The 18,952-nt window shown below is 37.0% G+C and overlaps 1 protein-coding gene across 4 annotated transcripts in view; it reads right to left on the bottom strand.

The window, feature by feature from the left end:
• The window catches only part of LOC149815914 (E3 ubiquitin-protein ligase BIG BROTHER-like), an 82,330-nt gene that overhangs the window by 46,802 nt on the left and 16,576 nt on the right, over positions 1-18,952 (bottom strand). For all 4 annotated transcript variants that reach the window (XM_089989095.1, XM_089989096.1, XM_089989094.1 and 1 more), the window contains 2 exons: positions 5,400-5,655; positions 3,862-3,896 (listed from right to left, as the gene is read on the bottom strand). In XM_089989095.1, coding sequence (XP_089845221.1) covers positions 3,862-3,896; positions 5,400-5,655 — 291 coding nt within the window. The remainder of the gene's footprint in view (positions 1-3,861; positions 3,897-5,399; positions 5,656-18,952) is intronic.

Here is an 18,952-nt window from a genome sequence, read left to right as displayed (position 1 = left end):
TGATAGAGAGAACTTTTCCACGATGTAAAAGAGCTGATTTAGTTGATTCAAATTTCGGCCTCAAATCATTTATAAACTGATAAAAATGTTTCATATAGAGTTGTTTTTGGCGAAGCTCGATATCTTTGGGACAATGTCATTTTGGCTCAAGAAGAGTCAATTCTTCCGAGAGTTCGGATAACTCATTGTAATATTCCCTAATAATTTTGTCTTTTTAAGTCATCGTCTGAACTTTGTCTTGCAAATTGCACACATATGCAATATCTTTAAGGGAATACATATTTCTAAGGTATTCCCAAGCTTTATCGGCATGCTCAAAATTGGCTAGACTAGAGCATTTCTTAATGTCAACGCTATTAATTAGTCATGACATAATTTTGACGTGCCGTATCATTCACTCATTCCATTTTTTCTCGTAGGTCGCCAAGGCCTTATTATTTTCTCCTTCTGTGAGAGGTACTTCTTTGTCATTCTCAATTTTTGTGAGAACTAGTTTTGGTTCCGAATTGGAACCATCCACTATACCCCACAACCCTTTACCCCAATTGTGGTGCTTCATGATTGAAGCCCACATCACATAGTTGGTGTCATTTAATTTCATACGCATGATGGTGACTTTATCATTGTCATTTATCTTTTACAAGGGTGAGAAAAGAAAGAAGGATAGGTGGGAGAAGAAAAGAAAATAAAAGAGAGATAAGAGGAGAAGAGAGAGCACAATCACAAATTTGCGTAGCCAAAATTTCCTCAAAATGCCTTCTTTAAAAAAGAGCACTTGAATCATGGACAAGAGGATGAATCGCCCTTTACTAAGGAGGCACAGAAAACGAGGTAAAAATTCACCAAGATCTAAAAAAGCTTCAAGGCTCTGATACCATGTAATGAAATGGTGATCTTTCATAAACGCACAAAAGCTCACAATGGGTGTCTATTGAAGACACTACAAGCACAACCCACAAAAGGGTATAAATGAAAGAACATAATAAAAATAATAAACTTTTATTTCTCATGAGAAATGTTTAAGAAGCATTGTATTACAATGGAGGGGATCACCCCTATTTATACAAGAAAAGGAAGAAGGAAGAAGAGTTGTTCTTTAGAGTCGTTGGACCTAGTCCAACGACTCTAATTATAGCCGTTGGACTAGGTCCAACGACTATATATCTAGTCAAGTCCAAATGGGATCTTGAGTAGATTCCTATTTCTAGTTTGAAATGAACTAGATAAAAATAAAGATAAAGAAAGAAAAGAAAAATAAATAAAAATAAATATTATATTATTATATATTATATATATATATATTACATTTTATATTTTAACAAGTCCCTTCCCTTGACTCGTCTCTCTTTTCAGTAAGGTCCAGAGTCCAGACCTTACTCAAGTGTGGCGGCTGGTCCCTAGTGGGACTGTTCATCACAAGAGGACCAAGGTTATGGCCAAGGCCCTCCATCTCCAAGGTGCGTCAAGCCCATTCGATGGACTCAAAGCTTACCGAGTGCAGTCGTGCATTTCGTGCAGTACAAGCCTAGCCCAATCGTGTCAACATTCGTAAACCATCCCCAAGAAGCTTACCTAAGTCTAGTTAGTGGTCCCAGGCTTACCTAAGTCTAGTTAGTGGTCCCAACCTTTGTCCAAAGCCACAGCCTATCCAAGAACTCTCCCAAACTGTGTGAACATAGTTAAGGCTCAATTTCAGCCTGCTGATAAACGCAAAATCTAGACCGACTTTGAATAGTTGTATTTCCCTATCCAGAATGAGTTTGATTCTCAAATTTGAACCGCATCTCTCTCTACGTTTCCTTATCCTCTCTGCCAAATCAGCCCCAAACTTTGAACCAGTTAGGAGAACCAACCTATTTTTCGAACTCTACCAAACCTAAAACCCAGTCTTGTCCTGAATGCCGGTTTCCTGTTCTCGGCCTCATAAAACTCAAACCCTACTCAAATTTTAACCAGACTTCCCCAGACGTGTCTAGATCAATCCTTGAAAATTTGAGACTTTTTTACCCAACCATTTAGGAGAACCGAACTTTTAAGTAAACCTATCAAAACCCAACTAAACCTGTTTTTTGTTTACCCTATTAGATCTATCCGAAATTGCTTTTTGGATCTAGTCTGAACCCCATGGGAACAGAACGACAGTGCTTGACCATGCTACTGCCTTTTGTTTTCTACTAAACCAAGAGACTAAATTTTCGCCAATAAAAACATGATATCCTGAAATCGATCTCCTCTTGTCTGGATCTCCTACCCAATCTACATCAGAAAATGCCATAACTGTAAGCATATCTTCTTCTTGCCCTCATCTCTTATAATATAAGTCATCTCTCAATGTGCCTTTGAAATATCTCAGGATTCTCTTCACAACTTTAACGTGAGTGCCTATTGGTTGGTGCATAAATTGAGATACTTGATTCACCGCATAAACAACATCAGGTCTGGTGAAGGTCAAATATTGGAACATTCTCACAATGCTCCGATATTATGTGTTCATTTCACCCCTGACGAGAAAGAAGCCTCTTTCATAAGAAAGAGGGCCTATTTCATACCTATTTCATAGGAAGTGGGTTGAAACAAACGCCCGTCTATTTCACAGGATAGGGAGGAAAGTGTCTTTCATATAGAAAGGCACTCTACTCAAGAAACTATTGGGCCCCTATGTCTCCATGTTTTCCCATGGGAAAGTGTTTGCCTGAGTGGGTGCCTGCAGTGGCATTCAGTACTAGACAATCAGCAAAAAAAAGATTGGCAATCCATGCAGGATAATACAAGGAACACCATTAGCGTTAAATATAAAAGTCAAAAGTTCTTGGATAACTAGTTAACCGTGTAAGATACTTAACAAAAAGGTCAACCATTATAATGAAAAAAAGCATACAAAAAAGCTATGATTTGGCAAAACCAAAGTAGAGGTGCTGGAGTTTTAGACAAAGGGACAAGATATCAATAGTCTTTGATATTTTTCAATATATGCAAGACACCTCATGCAAGTTTGGTAGATACCTCACCTTAATTGTCATTTGAAATATTGGCAAAGTTCATACTGCAGGTCTTAGTTACATAACCTACATACTAACTTACACAGGTCATACTTCCTGTCTCACCAAAATTATCCAAGTGAACCCCCATCCACAAGATCTCATACAACAATGTTTAAGATGCTGATTGGGCTCCTACTAGCATAAAAAGGAAATTTTGGGCCAAAGGTTATGCCCACTTAAACAGACAGGGAAAAAAGACGTGCATAAACAAGATAAACCAGGAAAGATTTGCATACAGCAAATAGAAAAGGGAAAGGCAGGAGAGAAAACTAAAGTGAGCATAAGATGTGGAATTGCAAAATGAAACAGGAACGCAGGTTGTCAACAAGAGCTCAACTAACTCAACATTGACTAATCCAAATTCAGTCCGCCAAAAGCAATCAGTTGCCAAACAACCTAGTAAAGCAATACAGAAACATGCTTTTAGGCACATATTTTGTAAAAATCGTATCTCAATTCAAAGACGCCACTCAGCTACTATTGTCTTACTGTGAAAATACTAAAATGAACAAAACTATAGGTTTTTTATAATGTCATCTGAGCAGTTTTCAAGCTCCAAAGGAGCAAATGACATGAATAGGAAAACCAATCATTTAAAATGGTCACACATCATAATGCAATATTCAAAGTTTGCAAAGAATCAAAGCATGAAAAAATCTAGATGCAGTAGTCTAGTGCTTTGGGTAAACAGAATAATCCTCCAGAGCAGCAAAATATATCCTTGCTTTGAATGTAACATGTATAAATGATTCATTTAATGTGAATATAGGCACAGATATAAAAAGGAAACTATTTTATCGATGGTGGTTAGTGTAGGCACCTGGGAACTACTTGCAACATGGTTTCCTCGATTGCCTGCAAAAATTAATGTCAGTCAAATACCAAACCTCCAATTAATTTCAGGAAAACAATTGATATAGTGAACTTGCAGTAACAAAAGTTAGAAATAAAAGAAACATGAAATTCCAGGAAACCGCACCCCACCACAACTAAGATTCCTAGATAACTATGTGAGAAATGAAATTCCCAATGCTACAATAAAATGCCAAGACACTGCACCCCACAACAACTAAGATGCCTAGATAACTGCCTGAGAAGTGAAATTCCCAATGCTACTGTAGAGTTAAAAATTACTTTTGTTTACTGATAGAACATATCTCAACTAAATTCTTCCTTTCTCTTTTAATATTTCAAATGGAAACTTCAGAGAATAGATCTCAATGACAATACTAATTTCATTGCTAAACTGCTAAAGGTATGTTAGTAAAAATTGTGAAGAGAATACACATCAAATTTTTAAGGGAATAAGGGTGAATCCTCAAAGTGTAACTATCAGGTGTAATTTAGAAATTACAGAAATGTCTAGTGTTAAAAAAATTATTTGAAGAACTTGTAAGCATCCATTAGAAGTGGTGGATATTAATAACGCCCCTGCAATTCTCTCTTCTATGGGCATGTCAACCAAATTCCTTTGTGCAAATTAGAAGATATTGGCAACTCCAGAGACAATGACCTGATGTTGCTACTGCAACTTTTGGCCAATAGCCCACACTCATCAAAAGATTATGCCAAGGGTGCCAATCAAACTAATAAAGAAAAGAGAAAATCATGGAGAAGGGGTATTTGGCCCAAAAAAGATCCTGGGCAGATGTGTAATGACTACTTGTCAAGGATAGCTACCATAGCAATTCAAGACCCAGTTAACTTAGCAGTCCTGCCTTGAAAAGGCACAAAGCATCAACTTCAAACCCAAATGCTAAGTGACATAATGCATAATTCCAGAAAAGAAAATTCTTACTAGACATGTAACTTATTCATGAGCATGATCAATCAAAGACAAGAAATAGGGTTGTTGGCACCAGTGACCTTGGGTCCTATTTATGTAGACTAATCTAAGAAGAATTTACACTTAAAAGATAATATAGTTAATGACTCACTAATCTGGAACATTTCTTGATCAAAAGTTCCACTTTCAGATGATATAAAAAACTTAAACATGGAACAACTCAAGCGAACTTAATACATTTGCTATAAGCACATATGAAGCAGCAGCATCTCAAGAGTTAATAGTTACAAAGAAAATTCTATAATGACATTAGGTGTTTAGCTAGCATAGGAGAAACCCTTTCAGAATATCTAACCACCAAATGAGAAACAACAAACCCTAGAAGTAGAAACTCATGGCAGGAGGTGAGGAATGGTGGGAAGTCATCTGAGAAGCAGAAAACACCAAAGTTGATTTTTATTTGTCTCAAGCTTTGAAAGAGAAAGGAGAAATGAGAATAGCAATGATGATGATGATGACAATAACAAAAAGAACTATACTTTTGTTATGTACAAGGAAAAATGCTAACTTACACTCCTCAATATGAGCAAGACCATTCATCGAAGTCAATTCAGAGCTACCATTTTCATGCATCACAAGTGCCAGTGGCTCATCATAGCTTGCCACAGAATAATTTCCCCAAGTTCTTCGGCCTTCATCACTTCTGATACCATATTCATTCATTCCATAGACATAACCATGACTGTGATATGGACTGCTACTAGGACCAGGGTCACCAGGCAATCCCTGCTTGTTTGCATCCACATACAAAGGCCAGTATGAGTTTTCCTGCATATCATTAGTACCACAAAACATCAATACATACAAACAAGCAGATCCAAATTATCACCTAATCCCAGAAAATCAGATACATCATGGTCTATTCAGTTCAAGACAAACGCAATTTCCATGGGGTTGGGCTTTCTCTAAACTTGTGGCATCTTTGTCCTCCCTCAAACAGAAAAAAAAAACAAAAGATCATTCTCAGGTGGTAAATTCTAGGATCGCTTTTTCCTCATTAACGAGAAAATTTGTACTTTGAGACTGTTTTGCTTTTTTTTATAGGCAAGCTGGGGGTAGGCAGACCAGGGTTACCGGAAGCGCCTAGCTAAAAGGGGAAGCGCGCTTCCCCGAAGCGCGCTTCGGAAGCGTGGGGGAAGCGTCCCCCTTTTTTGGGAAGCGTGTTTCCCTTTAATGGGGGACGCGTTTCCCTTTAATGGGGGACGCGCTTCCCTTTAATGGGAAGCGCGCTTCCCATCACGCTTCCCCCACGCTTCCCCTGTTTTTTTCAATTTTTTTGTATTTTTTATTTTTTATTTTTATTTTTTTCGCTTCCCCCTCGCTTCCGAGACGCTTCCGAGACGCTTCCTAGGTCGCTTCCGAGACACTTCCTGAATCGCTCCTAAGTGGTCCCACGCTTCCACGCTTCCTAAAATTTTGAAAGTGCCTCGCTTCCCCGTATCGCTTCCCGCTCCCGCTTCCTCAACTGGCAACCATGAGGCAGACCCCCACCAGCTCATTATAAAATTATCAATGAGAATTACATATGAATGTCCACAGGATGCCGATCCAGTGGTTAATCTCTCCAAGTATTGCAAAGAATTCTACAGGAATTTATTACCTGGAAATTGCTCACCAACCTGAAAAAAATTCCTTTTAATTTCTGGCACCCAACCTCTTGTATTCAAGGTCATGCTTAGTGAGTAATTTATTGGTATATTAAATATGATGCATATCTTATAAAATGTAATATGCCCATGTTTACATGCATACACAAGCTAAGGCGAACCAAACAGCCTTATTCAAGCTCCACTCATTCAACATGACCAGACCATATTGAGCTGACAACAAGCTTTTTTGTAGGAGCCCAAACAATCTCACTACTAGGGGTGGCAATCGGGTCGGGTTGGCGGGTCAGCATACCTCAACATGAACCCGACCCGTTTATTAAACGGGTCGGTTGTGGCAAACACGAGCCCGACTCATTTATTAAACGGGTAACCCCACACGACACGGTTAACCCGTTTAATAAACGGGTCGGGTAAACGGGTTGGCGGGTTAGCGGGCGGGTTGGCGGGTCGGGTTCGGGTAAACGGGTTGACCTGCCTGCCTAACCCGTTTATTAAACGGGTTGGCATACCCCTAACACGAACCCGACCCGTTTAATAAACGGGTTAGGCGGGTCGACCCGTTTACGACACGAACCCGTTTAAGCCAAACCCGAACCCGACTAAGAAGTGGGTTGGCGGGTCGGGTTGGCGGTCGTGTCAGAAAATGCCACCCCTACTCACTACTGGTTCAAAATGAGCCAAGTTACAAGCGGCTTGGTTTGCTAACCAACCTTAGTAGCTTCCATATCTGATAAGAAAAGGGGAATAGCTTCATGTTCTATGCTATAAGAAACGAAAAACCTTTCATTTGTTTCATGGAACGTGAAGAAATACCACTTTCTTATGAATTTATCTTGAATCAGGATCTTTTGGCTCAACTTTATCCAAGTTTTGCAGAAGGAGTAACCTCGGAACTGCATAAGCCCATACCTACAATTCCCATTATTTTATGCAACTCATGAAACAATCTTCAATTCCATTGAATGGTAGTTTAAACCAGAGTTACCGGAAGCGCCTATGCTATAGGGGAAGCGGCTTCCCCGATACGCGCTTCGAAAGTGCAGAACGCAGCACTTCCAAAATGCACGGGGAAGCGCACGCTTATGATAGGATGCGCATCTCCCTTTAATGGGGTACGTGTACCCCATTAATGGGGTACGCGTACCCCTTTGATGGGAGACGTGTACCCCATTAAAGGGGGATGTGACCCCATTAAAGGGGGACGTGTACCCTTTTAATGGGGTACACATAAGCATTTTACCCATTTTACCCTTTTTTTAAAGAAAGATTTTTTTCATTAAGGGTAAAATGGGAAATTTAAAAAAATCGTGAAAAATAAAACTCGAAAGAGGCTTAGGGTTTTTTTTCTCACGCCTCTTTCGAGCCTCTCTTCCTCCCTCTCTCGCACAGGCGATTTGGCGACCTTATCCGACGACCTTTTAGTGCGACCTTTCTGACGACATTTCCGACGTTCGGCGACCTCTACCGACCGGCGATGACTATATTCAGGTACATTTCTATCCTTACTCACCGTCGGTCGCTCCTACCGATTAAATGGTCCAGTGTCGGATCGCGGTGACGGAGGCAGTTCGCCGCCTACGACGTCGCGGAAAGTTCACTGAACCTTATCATTTAGAGGAACTACGACGTCGCAGAATGTTATTGACAGGCAGCCTCTTTCCATCACATGCCAGTTTTTTGTGAAGTCCTGTTTTTTCTTGTCTTCCACTTTTAGCTTTGATAAATTTGATGTTAGTAATTTGTACTATTAACCGTTGTCAGTTACTGTCTTTTATGGCCTAAATGACTATATGAGCAAAGTTGTGTGTCATCTGCTTGCTTATGCAGACAGTTTTTTATATAACATGAAATGCTTGTTTGCAAGTTACTAAGGCTAAACAAGGATGGTTTATGCCTTGTCTTAGTTTCACTAAGAAAACTAGGAATCTTTGGAATTGACTACTTGCATGCTTTCAGGCATTATGTGCATGCTTGCAAGCATTGTATCCAATTCACAGTAATTAGTTTATTTATATGACACTTGTTATTTACTAATCATGGTTCGGAGTAAAAGATTTATTTAGTGAACAGGTCATTGTGTCATTTGGTTTTGTTAGTAAAATAGCATCATGGCTTATGTTTTCTGTGAACGAATTTGGATATCAGAACTGTGTGGAGCATCAAAGCAACAGGTCAATTTTTTCATTTCCAGTCGGTGTCAAACTGAAATCTTTGTTCTAATGTTCTTGTGTGTCTTGGTGGCTGCACTGCTGGGAATACGTGTGGTATTCTATGTTGATCTTTTCAGTCTGGATTTAATTCATATAGCAGTATTATTAATTCCATTGACTAGTTATTTAATTTCAGTTACCATCCATGTGGTGAAGCATAATTCTTTTGACTGTTGAAATTTCAGAAGTTGAATTCTTTCTGTATTACATGGAGTTATTCACTCTAAATGATGACCACTAAGTTTTTTAGTGTGTCTAGATTTCTAGATTAGCAAAAATGTATTTGTTGAGCCATCTGAGTTTTCACTTTGTGTGTTTAGAATAAAAAATGACTTCAAATTAATTACTATAAGTATTAGGGGTAACTTGTCCATGGGTAGTAAGAACTGGTACTTGATGTGCTGCATAATCGAGCTCTTTTGTCTGTTAAAATATGTGTACTCGTACACATATATGTATGTTGAAATATAATCCTTATATGTACAAGTATATATTTATATATATATAAAGATACGTATACATATATATATATATATATATATATATATGTATACGTATCTCTATTTATATATATATATAAATATATATATTTTCTTCCTAAAATACCCTCAAGGGTATTCTTGTAATTTGTCATTTTACGCATATTCCAATTGGAATATGCATGTAATTTTTCTTTTATTTTTTAGTTTCTTTTTTTATTATTTTTTGTGGTTTGCGCCACCTAGGGAGGCTCCCCAAAGAGTAATTGGGGAGCCCCCAACGGTCACAAATGTGACCGTTGGAGGCTCCCAACGACTCCTTTGGGAACCCCCTATGTGGCTCCTCTCTTGTGTTATAAATAGGGGTCTCCCCCTTTGTATTCGACACTCCTTGGAGGAGCTTATGCTCCATTGTATAGGGTTTTTACCCTCTTCTTATTTCTTCAATAATATTCAACTTATGACTTTAAGTCATATTTACCCCTTTTATGGGTTTATGTATTAGCACATGATGTGCTTGTGTTGTTCCCTTGAGTGGGTATATTCGCACTTAATGTGCATGTGTATGGGTTCATTATCGAACCTAAAGTATTCAAAGTCACTTTCTAACATGGTATCAGAGCAAGGTTGAGATCGAGTTGCTCTTTGGTGCATCGGGAAACATGGTATTCAAGAAGTTCTTAAAGAAAAATGGTGAAGTATTCATTTCTCTCTCTTTTCTTCCTTAAAGTTATTCGGTATGCATTCTATCTCTTTAAGTATTGTATGAAGAATTTAATATGTTCTTTTTTTTTTATGTGTACTCTTTGTCATTATGTCTTTTTATAAAAATTTGAGTTACTTGATACTCTATTGAATCTTTTTCGTATACATACTTTTTCGTATGTTTTTATTTGAAAATTTGCGAAAAATTAGATATATGATTGCTCAAAACTTAATGGGTCGGTAAAAATTTATGACCATGGAAGCCTTGAATTTATATTTTAAACCTAACTTTGTTCATAAGAATACCTTTTATATATGGTAAGTCATTAAAGAAAGGTATGTTAAGATTAAAATGTTTGTGAGATGTAGTTTTTCGAAAAATGCTTGACATATATGAAAAATTCCTTAATAAGTTTTGATTCACTTACCTAATGTGTCCTTTTTATATGAGCAACATTTAATTAAGAAAGTTTTTTTTCGGTTGAATTAAGTTTTAAAATAGTCTTATGGAATATGGTGATTTTCTTTGCATCTTTATACTCTTAAAAGATTTTTCAATTTGATTTAAAGAGCTTGTCTCATTATAAAATTTATGGTCTTCACTAATGTTTGTTGCGTACTTATTACATTAGAAGTTGGTAATAATCTATTAAGTCATGTTTTTTGATAAAACTTAAGAGCTTTTGAATTTTTCCTCAATAAATGTTTAATTTTATAGATTTATGCCATAGTACAATCTTACTTTATCATAAGGTTTTTTAACAAATATATTATTCTTCTTTGTTGGGATTTCTCTCACTTTAGTGGAGTTTCCCACTTCTTTGGGAATTTTGTGTGTTTTTTTGAAGCTCTCTTTAAGGAGCCTTTCGGTCCTTATAATCTTATTGTGAGTATATACTCTTTTATGAAGATTTCATAGTTGTTGTGAGAAGATTGTTTGTGAGTATCTTTTCCCTTGCATAATATCCTTCGAAGATTCATTAATACTTGTAACCCTTTATGGATCTTTTGAGATTGGTTGTGAGCATCATTTTTTAAGTTACAATAGTGGATTTCATAAGATTTTCAAACTTCACCATCTTTATGAATGCCTATATTGGCCTAAGTTTGTTATTTGCTCATTCAAGATTATTGTCATTTAAAAATCTTGCATTGCATAAAAGTGCATCTATTATCATTTGGTGTGCATTTAATTGCACTTTATATCTATCATAGTTGAGGCTTGTTTTTTATTTTTTGATTATTCCATATCGGATCTTACGCATGATGTTGCTTAATATTTCATAATTGTGTTAGTTGCATAATAAGTCTTTTTTGTATAAATGACTTCTTTTGAAGATTAAGCATAATTCGTGTTCATGCAAAATTGTCGTTATAAAGCATATTGTTGTGATTAATTATGTTGGACCTTTGAATCGGCCCTTTTTGTAAAATCACATATTTGGAAAATGTTTTTCCTAAGAGTTCATTGCCTTTTATGGCATTTTATCTTCTATCCATCACATGTTATATGATGCATCAATCCTTTTTTATGGCCTTATTATTATATTAGAGATGGTTGTTGAGGTGAGTTATGGGCACCTTGTGTTATGTCTTTTTATATTGTCCACTTGCCATATTATAGATGGTGATTGAGGTGAGTTATGGGCACCTTGGGACTCTAGAATGATTTGGTATATGATCTCTAATTATGAGTGTGTCACTCGTTTGTTTTTGGCCATTGATTTTATGGATGCTCTTATTTATATATAAATGTGATGGATATATGATGTTTGAAACCTTAAATGTTTTAAGGTATATTAAAATCAAGGTTTTGGGGATTATTGCTCAACCTTTTATTGTTTATGAATCATGTTAGTGCATTTGCACATTTATGTTTTGTGCTTTTGTGCACAAGTGTTCTTGGTGTGTGTATTTATTCCAAAATGATATTGTTATGGGTATTCTTTTTGAAGAATATTATTTCAAGGTTTTATTTATATGTTTTTCATTACAAGTTTTATTGCATCAAAAGTCTTGTCCTTTTATGCCCCTTATCTAAGTGTCATCATATGTAGACAAAAATTTTATTACACCTTCGTGTGTTGGTAGCCCTTTATTGGTTTTTTTTGTTCTCTTGGTCTTGTAGCTGAACACACTTGCCTTGAGTGTTATTATATGTAGACAAGGCACGTTGATTCACACCATGGTGTGTGATTTTAGCCTATGTTGGCATTTGTTTCTTTGTTCTAGTCGCTGAGATGTATGCCCATGGTTGGCTTCTTTCACTCATTTCAAGTGTCATCTTATGTAGACAAGAGACGTATTGTGTTTTAGCCCATGGTTGGCTTGATACTCTTGATCTAGTAGCTGAACATACTTGGTCTTGAGTGTATTTTTACGTAGACAAGAGATGTTTTTGGTCCATGTTGGCGGGTATTCTCTTGTTCTTGTCGTTGATGCACTCATTTCAAGTATTATTACATGTAGACAAGAGGTTTTTTGCACACCTTTGTGTGTGTCTTTGGCCTTTAATGGCATTATATTTATTCTTGATCTAGTAGCTTATACACTTGATTTATGGGCTTTTGGAGGACTAATGAGGTAGTTGTTTGTAATGGATGAACTATTATTGAAATTTATGAAATTTCATTCATATGTCGCTTTCTTTTAGATATAAGTGAATCATATATTTGATATGCATATTTTAAAATCAAATTGATATTTTTGGCCACTTTTGTATTTAATATGAAAAATGAGTTTTTTGTCATTTGAGTGAGATTTTTCTAAATGTATAAGGTTCTCTACTTAAATAACAGTCATTATTTTGCCTCCTAAATAGATTTAATACCTTTTGAACTCTTGTGTTCATTTTGTCTAAAGTATGCTTGGAGACTTCGTTTCTCTTGTTTGGCACTTCATTACATGTTTGGAGCATGTTCATTAATGATTCCTTTAAGTATTAATTCATTTCATGATAGTATATGCATATGCTCTTTATGGCTTTTTATGCTCTCATTCAATAAAGCATATGTAACTTATGCCTCTTCGTAGGCTTACTGTGGTGTCCCTTAGGGGACCATTGTGTTATTCCCCATTATGGGGTTATGGTTGTCCAATGTTGGACCTTATGAATGCATTATGCATTCTTGCAATTCATTTCCGTATAATTTGCTTCCGCTCACTCTTTAACATGATGTATGATTTTGAAACTTTGGTTTTCTAAATTTACTTTTCATGCTAAAATAAGTATCCTATCATGCGCTTCAAATTTCTATGCATATGTTATATTTTTGCACCATTGTTTTGCGGATGTGTCATCCGATATGGTTTCAATTAATCTTGTTAGAAATGTTCCATTTGAGTAAAGTGCAAAGATATGTTTTACTTGTTTCCTTGTTGTTATTCCACAGGATCTTGAAGATAGGATAAAAGGAAGTACCCCGGATGAATCGGGACATATGTTCACCATTAGAAGGCAATTGGAAGAAGGCATTTACAAGTTTCAATAGCATCCTTACGAAAGCCTCTTGGAGTCTTGCGCCTTTTTTCAATCTTTTCGTTTCCCCGCAAAGATTGAGGGGGGGTGTTAAAATATGTGTACTCGTACACATATATGTATGTTGAAATATAATCCTTATATGTACAAGTATATATTTATATATATATATATAAAGATACGTATACATATATATATGTATACGTATCTTTATATATATATAAATATATATATTTTCTCTTCCTAAAATACCCTCAAGGGTATTCTTGTAATTTGTCATTTTACGCATATTCCAATTGGAATATGCATGTAATTTTTCTTTTATTTTTTAGTTTCTTTTTTTATTATTTTTTGTGGTTTGCGCCACCTAGGGAGGCTCCCCAAAGAGTCGTTGGGGAGCCCCCAACGGTCACAAATGTGACCGTTGGAGGCTCCCAACGACTCCTTTGGGAACCCCCTATGTGGCTCCTCTCTTGTGTTATAAATATGGGTCTCCCCCTTTGTATTCGACACTCCTTGGAGGAGCTTATGCTCCATTGTATAGGGTTTTTACCCTCTTCTTATTTCTTCAATAATATTCAACTTATGACTTTAAGTCATATTTACCCCTTTTATGGGTTTATGTATTAGCACATGATGTGCTTGTGTTGTTCCCTTCAGTGGGTATATTCGCACTTAATGTGCATGTGTATGGGTTCATTATCGAACCTAAAGTATTCAAAGCCACTTTCTAACATTGTCATCTACATTCTTTTTTATTGTCAGCCATTTGTCCTTGTGAACTTGTCTCAGTATAAAGACAACCATATATGTTTTAACGGTCTTAATCTGTTGAGACTTGAGAGTTGAGAATCTGAGATGCATATTTGTCTCAGATTACATTTACGTCACCCAAATTCATTCAGTGTCAATCTGAATTTTTTCTTTCTTCATTGTGATGTTGTCTTTGTTTAACAATTTTTCATAAATGCAAACTTTTGAAAGAACTTCCTTTCTTTTTCTCTTTTTCTCTTTTTCTTTTTTTAATTTTGTCTGCTTCATCATAGTCTATGTCACAGGGATTCGGCCAGACAGGTGATGCACCCGTGTCGACGCGATGCGGGTGTGGCACCCGGTGCGGTCAACGCACCCAGGGTCAATTTGGTCCATTTTTTGGATTTTTTTTTTTAAATTGCCCTATGAAATGGGCTGCGGAATTTTTTTAAAAAAAAACTTGGGGAGGGGGGGGGGGCGTTGCCCCCTATAACCCCCGCCAGGGGCGGGCCCCCCGACCCCCGCCCGCTTACCACGCAGTGGGACCCGCAGACCCCCCTTATATATATATATATATATATATATATATATATATATATATATATATATTATTTTATTTTTTTTGCCGCACCCCCGCACCCGTACCCATGTGACATAGATCATAGTATATTATAGATAGATCTTTCACTTCTATGAATGATGCTTATGAAAGGAAATTGAACTCCAAACGGAACTTCAAAATCAAGCTCACATAAATATCTTTCACAATGAACACAAGGGTTCATTTAACACACTCACATAAATGCTCAAAGGAGTGCACACACCAAGAAGAAAAAGAAATATTTCATTAAAGTGGGAGAAAGCCACACTAAAAGTAATACAAAACAAGGGGGGAAAACCCCATATATAATACATGAAAATGAGGGGAGGAGGGGGTCATTGGGCTCCCAACAGCTCTATTTAGAGTCGTTGGGAGTCCAACGACTCTCGCCTTTTATGCTTTTTGACTTTGGTCAAAAAAGCATAAAGTCTAGTGATGTCCAAAAAAGTGTCCAAAAAGTAAACTAAAAATAAAAATAACTATTCTAATCCTAACTAAACTATGTAACTAAACTAAAAGAAAAAGATTACATATGATGATATATTACATATGAGATTAGATATGAGATTATATTTTTATTTTTTATTTTAACTTATTTAAAAATTTAAAGTGTTTTAGGTTGATTCCTATACTTTTATGATGCAAGTATATTTGTCTCTTTTTTGCTTCATTAATGACCATCACAAGCTACGATCACGACAATTATAATGACGATGATGATTCTTTGTACAATTTGGACTTGGAATATGAATTCTCTAGTGGTGTTGGGAATGACAATGCAAGAAAGAGCAAGGGGTCTTCTGATTGTCCATATCAATTTGAGGAAAGAAAAGAAAATTGTTTTGATGAGGAAGATGAAGAAGAATATGACTTGGATGACTACTATTCTAAAGATGACCAAGATGATGAACCACCTAGCATGCATAAAACAATAGTGTTATGGCGCCATGTATTGAAACAAAAGAAGAGTGGACAAGAAAAGCAATGTGAAACTCAGGTTTTAATGTACAGGCACTGCAAAAATATTTATCATGGGTCATATACTCGAGTTTTTGCACATCTCATGGGAGTATTAGACAGAGTGCCCTTGTGTTTGTACTTAAGGTTTGGATCCGAGTCCGGATCCAAACTACATTTGTGTAACATGTCCAACTAATATTGGACAAACTTGTAAATATCTGTAACTTATTAGGGTTATTTGTATTGTATAGCCATGTATTAGGTTTTACATTATATATATTGAAGAGACCACGATTTTTCCATAATGAAAAACCGTGGATAGCTGCAGCCCCATTCTTCTTCTCCCTCTGTAGACTATTGAATATTGATTTTGAAGGATTCTAACATGGTATCAGAGCAGATCTGATCCAAGGGCCAAGGTTTTCCAGCAGGTGTGTCTCTAAAGACCTTCTGTCTCTTATCTACTTTTCTGAACCTCTTCTCTTTCTGTGACTTGTTGCTTCCCTTCTAAAATTCCTTTTCTCTGTTTTCTAAACCTATTTTGCGTCAAATATCTCTAAAACTAGTTTGGGTTTACGTCAAACTGATTTGGGTCTCTGATATTGTAACAGATCTGACATTCGGTTGTGTTCGTATTCCCCTTCTTCCCAGATCTTTGTATCAGGTCTAATATCCACAAATATTCTAATGTTCGGTTGTGTTCGTATTCCCCTTCCCAGATCTGTGTATCAAGTTTAATATCCACAAATATTCTGCTCACATTCTGCTCAGATCTGTGTTAATCTTTCTTTCTATTTATGATAACAGATCTGTGTATTATTAGAGCACGTCTCCTTTTCTCAGATCTATGCATTGGATTAGACATCTGCTCATACTCTCCTTTACTTTTCTTTTCTGTTTTCTTTTCTGCTTTTATTAATCCTGTGTGCCGTTTCACATAATAAAAAAAATCGCAGTTTACCCTCCCTTGATGAAATTTGATTAGATCTGTTGTCTAATCAGATCGGATTGTGTTTGTCTTGTGCTCATTCCTAAAAAAAAGGACGAGCCTCTTTGTTGGTGATCTGCGACTCCTTACATACTGATTGCACACGTCAACATTATCCTTTTATTTTCAGTCAAAGATTTTTCTTCTCAAACGTTCCTTTCATCTAATTTTCTTGGCCAACTTATCTCCGAAAAAACTTACCAATTCAAATTTCTTGACCTGGAAAAGACAAATTCTCCCATTCATTAAGAGTCAAGGTCTTTCTGGGCACCTAAATGGATCCATCTCAGCCCCTCCAGAATTTATCATTCAAGAGACTAAGGATGAAAATGAGGCTGACTTTATACAACAGATACCAAATCCCCAATACGAGAGTTGGATGAAGCGTGATCAAGCTGCAGTTGCTTTTATCATCTCTACTCTCTCTCAAGAGGTATTGGTGGGAATTCCAGATAAGTGTTCAGCAAAAGAACTGTGGGTTAGGCTAGTGAAAACATATTCTCAGATATCAGAGGCTAGAATTTCATTCCTTCAACATGAATTTCAACTTCTTACCAAGGGTTCCATGTCTGTCATGAAATACTTGAACAAGGTTAAGACCATCAGTGATCAACTTGCCGTTGTAGGGTATGAAGTGACAGATAAAGACAAAGTCAGGCAAACCTTGAATGGACTGGGACCGGAATTTCATGTTCTCTCGACTTAACTGTTGTGCCTACCTGACCTACCACCATTTAAGGACTTGCAAGCAAAATTACTTCAATATGAGATGACTTTGAAGGGGATGTCACATGAGACTGGTGGACAGGTTCTTGCTACTGGAGTTTATTTTAGTCAAGGACGTGGTGATAATAATTTTGGTGGTGGCAGAGGACGAGGATAAGGTACTCTGGGGGGCGTGGGTTATTGCTGAAAGAATGAAACCCTAATCTACAGTGAGAGAAGAGAAGAGAGGGAGAGAGAAATTCCAGATGAAAGGAGGGTTCAGTCCATCGTGACTGCCCTCTCATTCTATTTAAAATAAAGTGTAAACATTAGGGTACGAAAATACCCTTTTACAAAATGATAATTTACAATACATGAACTGGATCTGGACCCGATCCATTATACAAATGGATCGGGTCAGACATACAATGAAGATAATAATGTCTTCTTTTCAGCCTCCCTCAAGTTGTGCATGGTGTTGGACCATGAATAACTTGTTCTTCAAAAACCAAAATCTATCCTTTGTTAACCCTTTAGTGAGGATATCAGCAACTTGTTCTTTTGTTGACACATACATGGGCTCAATCTCTTTGTCTTCAACCTTTTTCCTAATAAAATGTTGATCTATTTCAATGTGCTTTGCTCGACTATGGTGAATGGGATTGAATGACATGTTGATGGCACTTTGATTGTCACAGAGCAACAGTGATCGAGCAATCGGCTCTCCCACTTCAGTCAGAAGATGTCTTATCCATGTACCCTCGGCCGTGGCAGTGGCCATCGATCTGTATTCGGCCTCAGTGCTCGATCTAGCAATCGCCTTTTGTTTTCTACTGCTCCAGGATACCAAGTTTGGCCCAATGAAGCTGCAATAATCGAATATTGATCGTCGTTCGTCTAGATCCCCCGCCCAATCAGCATCAGCATAAGTAATAATCTCATGGCCCCCACCTGGATCTAATTCTTCCTTGCCTTTGTATACCAGCCCATCACCCACTGTACCCTTTAGGTAGCGAAGTATACGTTTGACTGCCTCCATATGTGACACACGAGGTTCATGCATAAACTGGGATACCTGATTAACCGAATATACTATGTCAGGTCTAGTAAAAGTCAGGTAGGTATTGCAACATGCCAACTAAACTGCGATACTTAGTGGGATCTCCATATATATCCCCTTCTTGCGAACTCAATTTCTGATGAATGACACTTGGAGTTGTTAACGGCTTACAATCTGTCAGGCCTGCTCTGCCGAGAATGTCCAGCGTATATTTGTGTTGAGTAAGGGTAAGTGTATCATTCTTGTTATCAACTTCTACCCCAAGAAAATATCGCAGCTCTCCCAAATCTTTCATCTTAAATCTCTGATTTAATAACTTCTTCACCTGCTCAATGTGGCTTTTACAATTCCCTGTGATGATGATATCATCTACATATATCAACAGAAGAGTAGTAACTCCTTGTTCATTGTGAAAGAATAATGAGTAATCCAGAAGAGACCTAGAAAAGCCATGCCGTTGTATTTCTAGAGAAAAACTGTTGAACCAGGAACGAGAAGCTTGTTTCAAACCATAGA

The sequence above is a fragment of the Nuphar pumila genome, chromosome 15 (assembly GCF_984573655.1).
Source record: "Nuphar pumila chromosome 15, dmNupPumi1.hap1.1, whole genome shotgun sequence".
Taxonomy (NCBI): Eukaryota; Viridiplantae; Streptophyta; class Magnoliopsida; order Nymphaeales; family Nymphaeaceae; genus Nuphar; species Nuphar pumila.
This window is presented reverse-complemented; position numbering and strand designations above follow the sequence as displayed.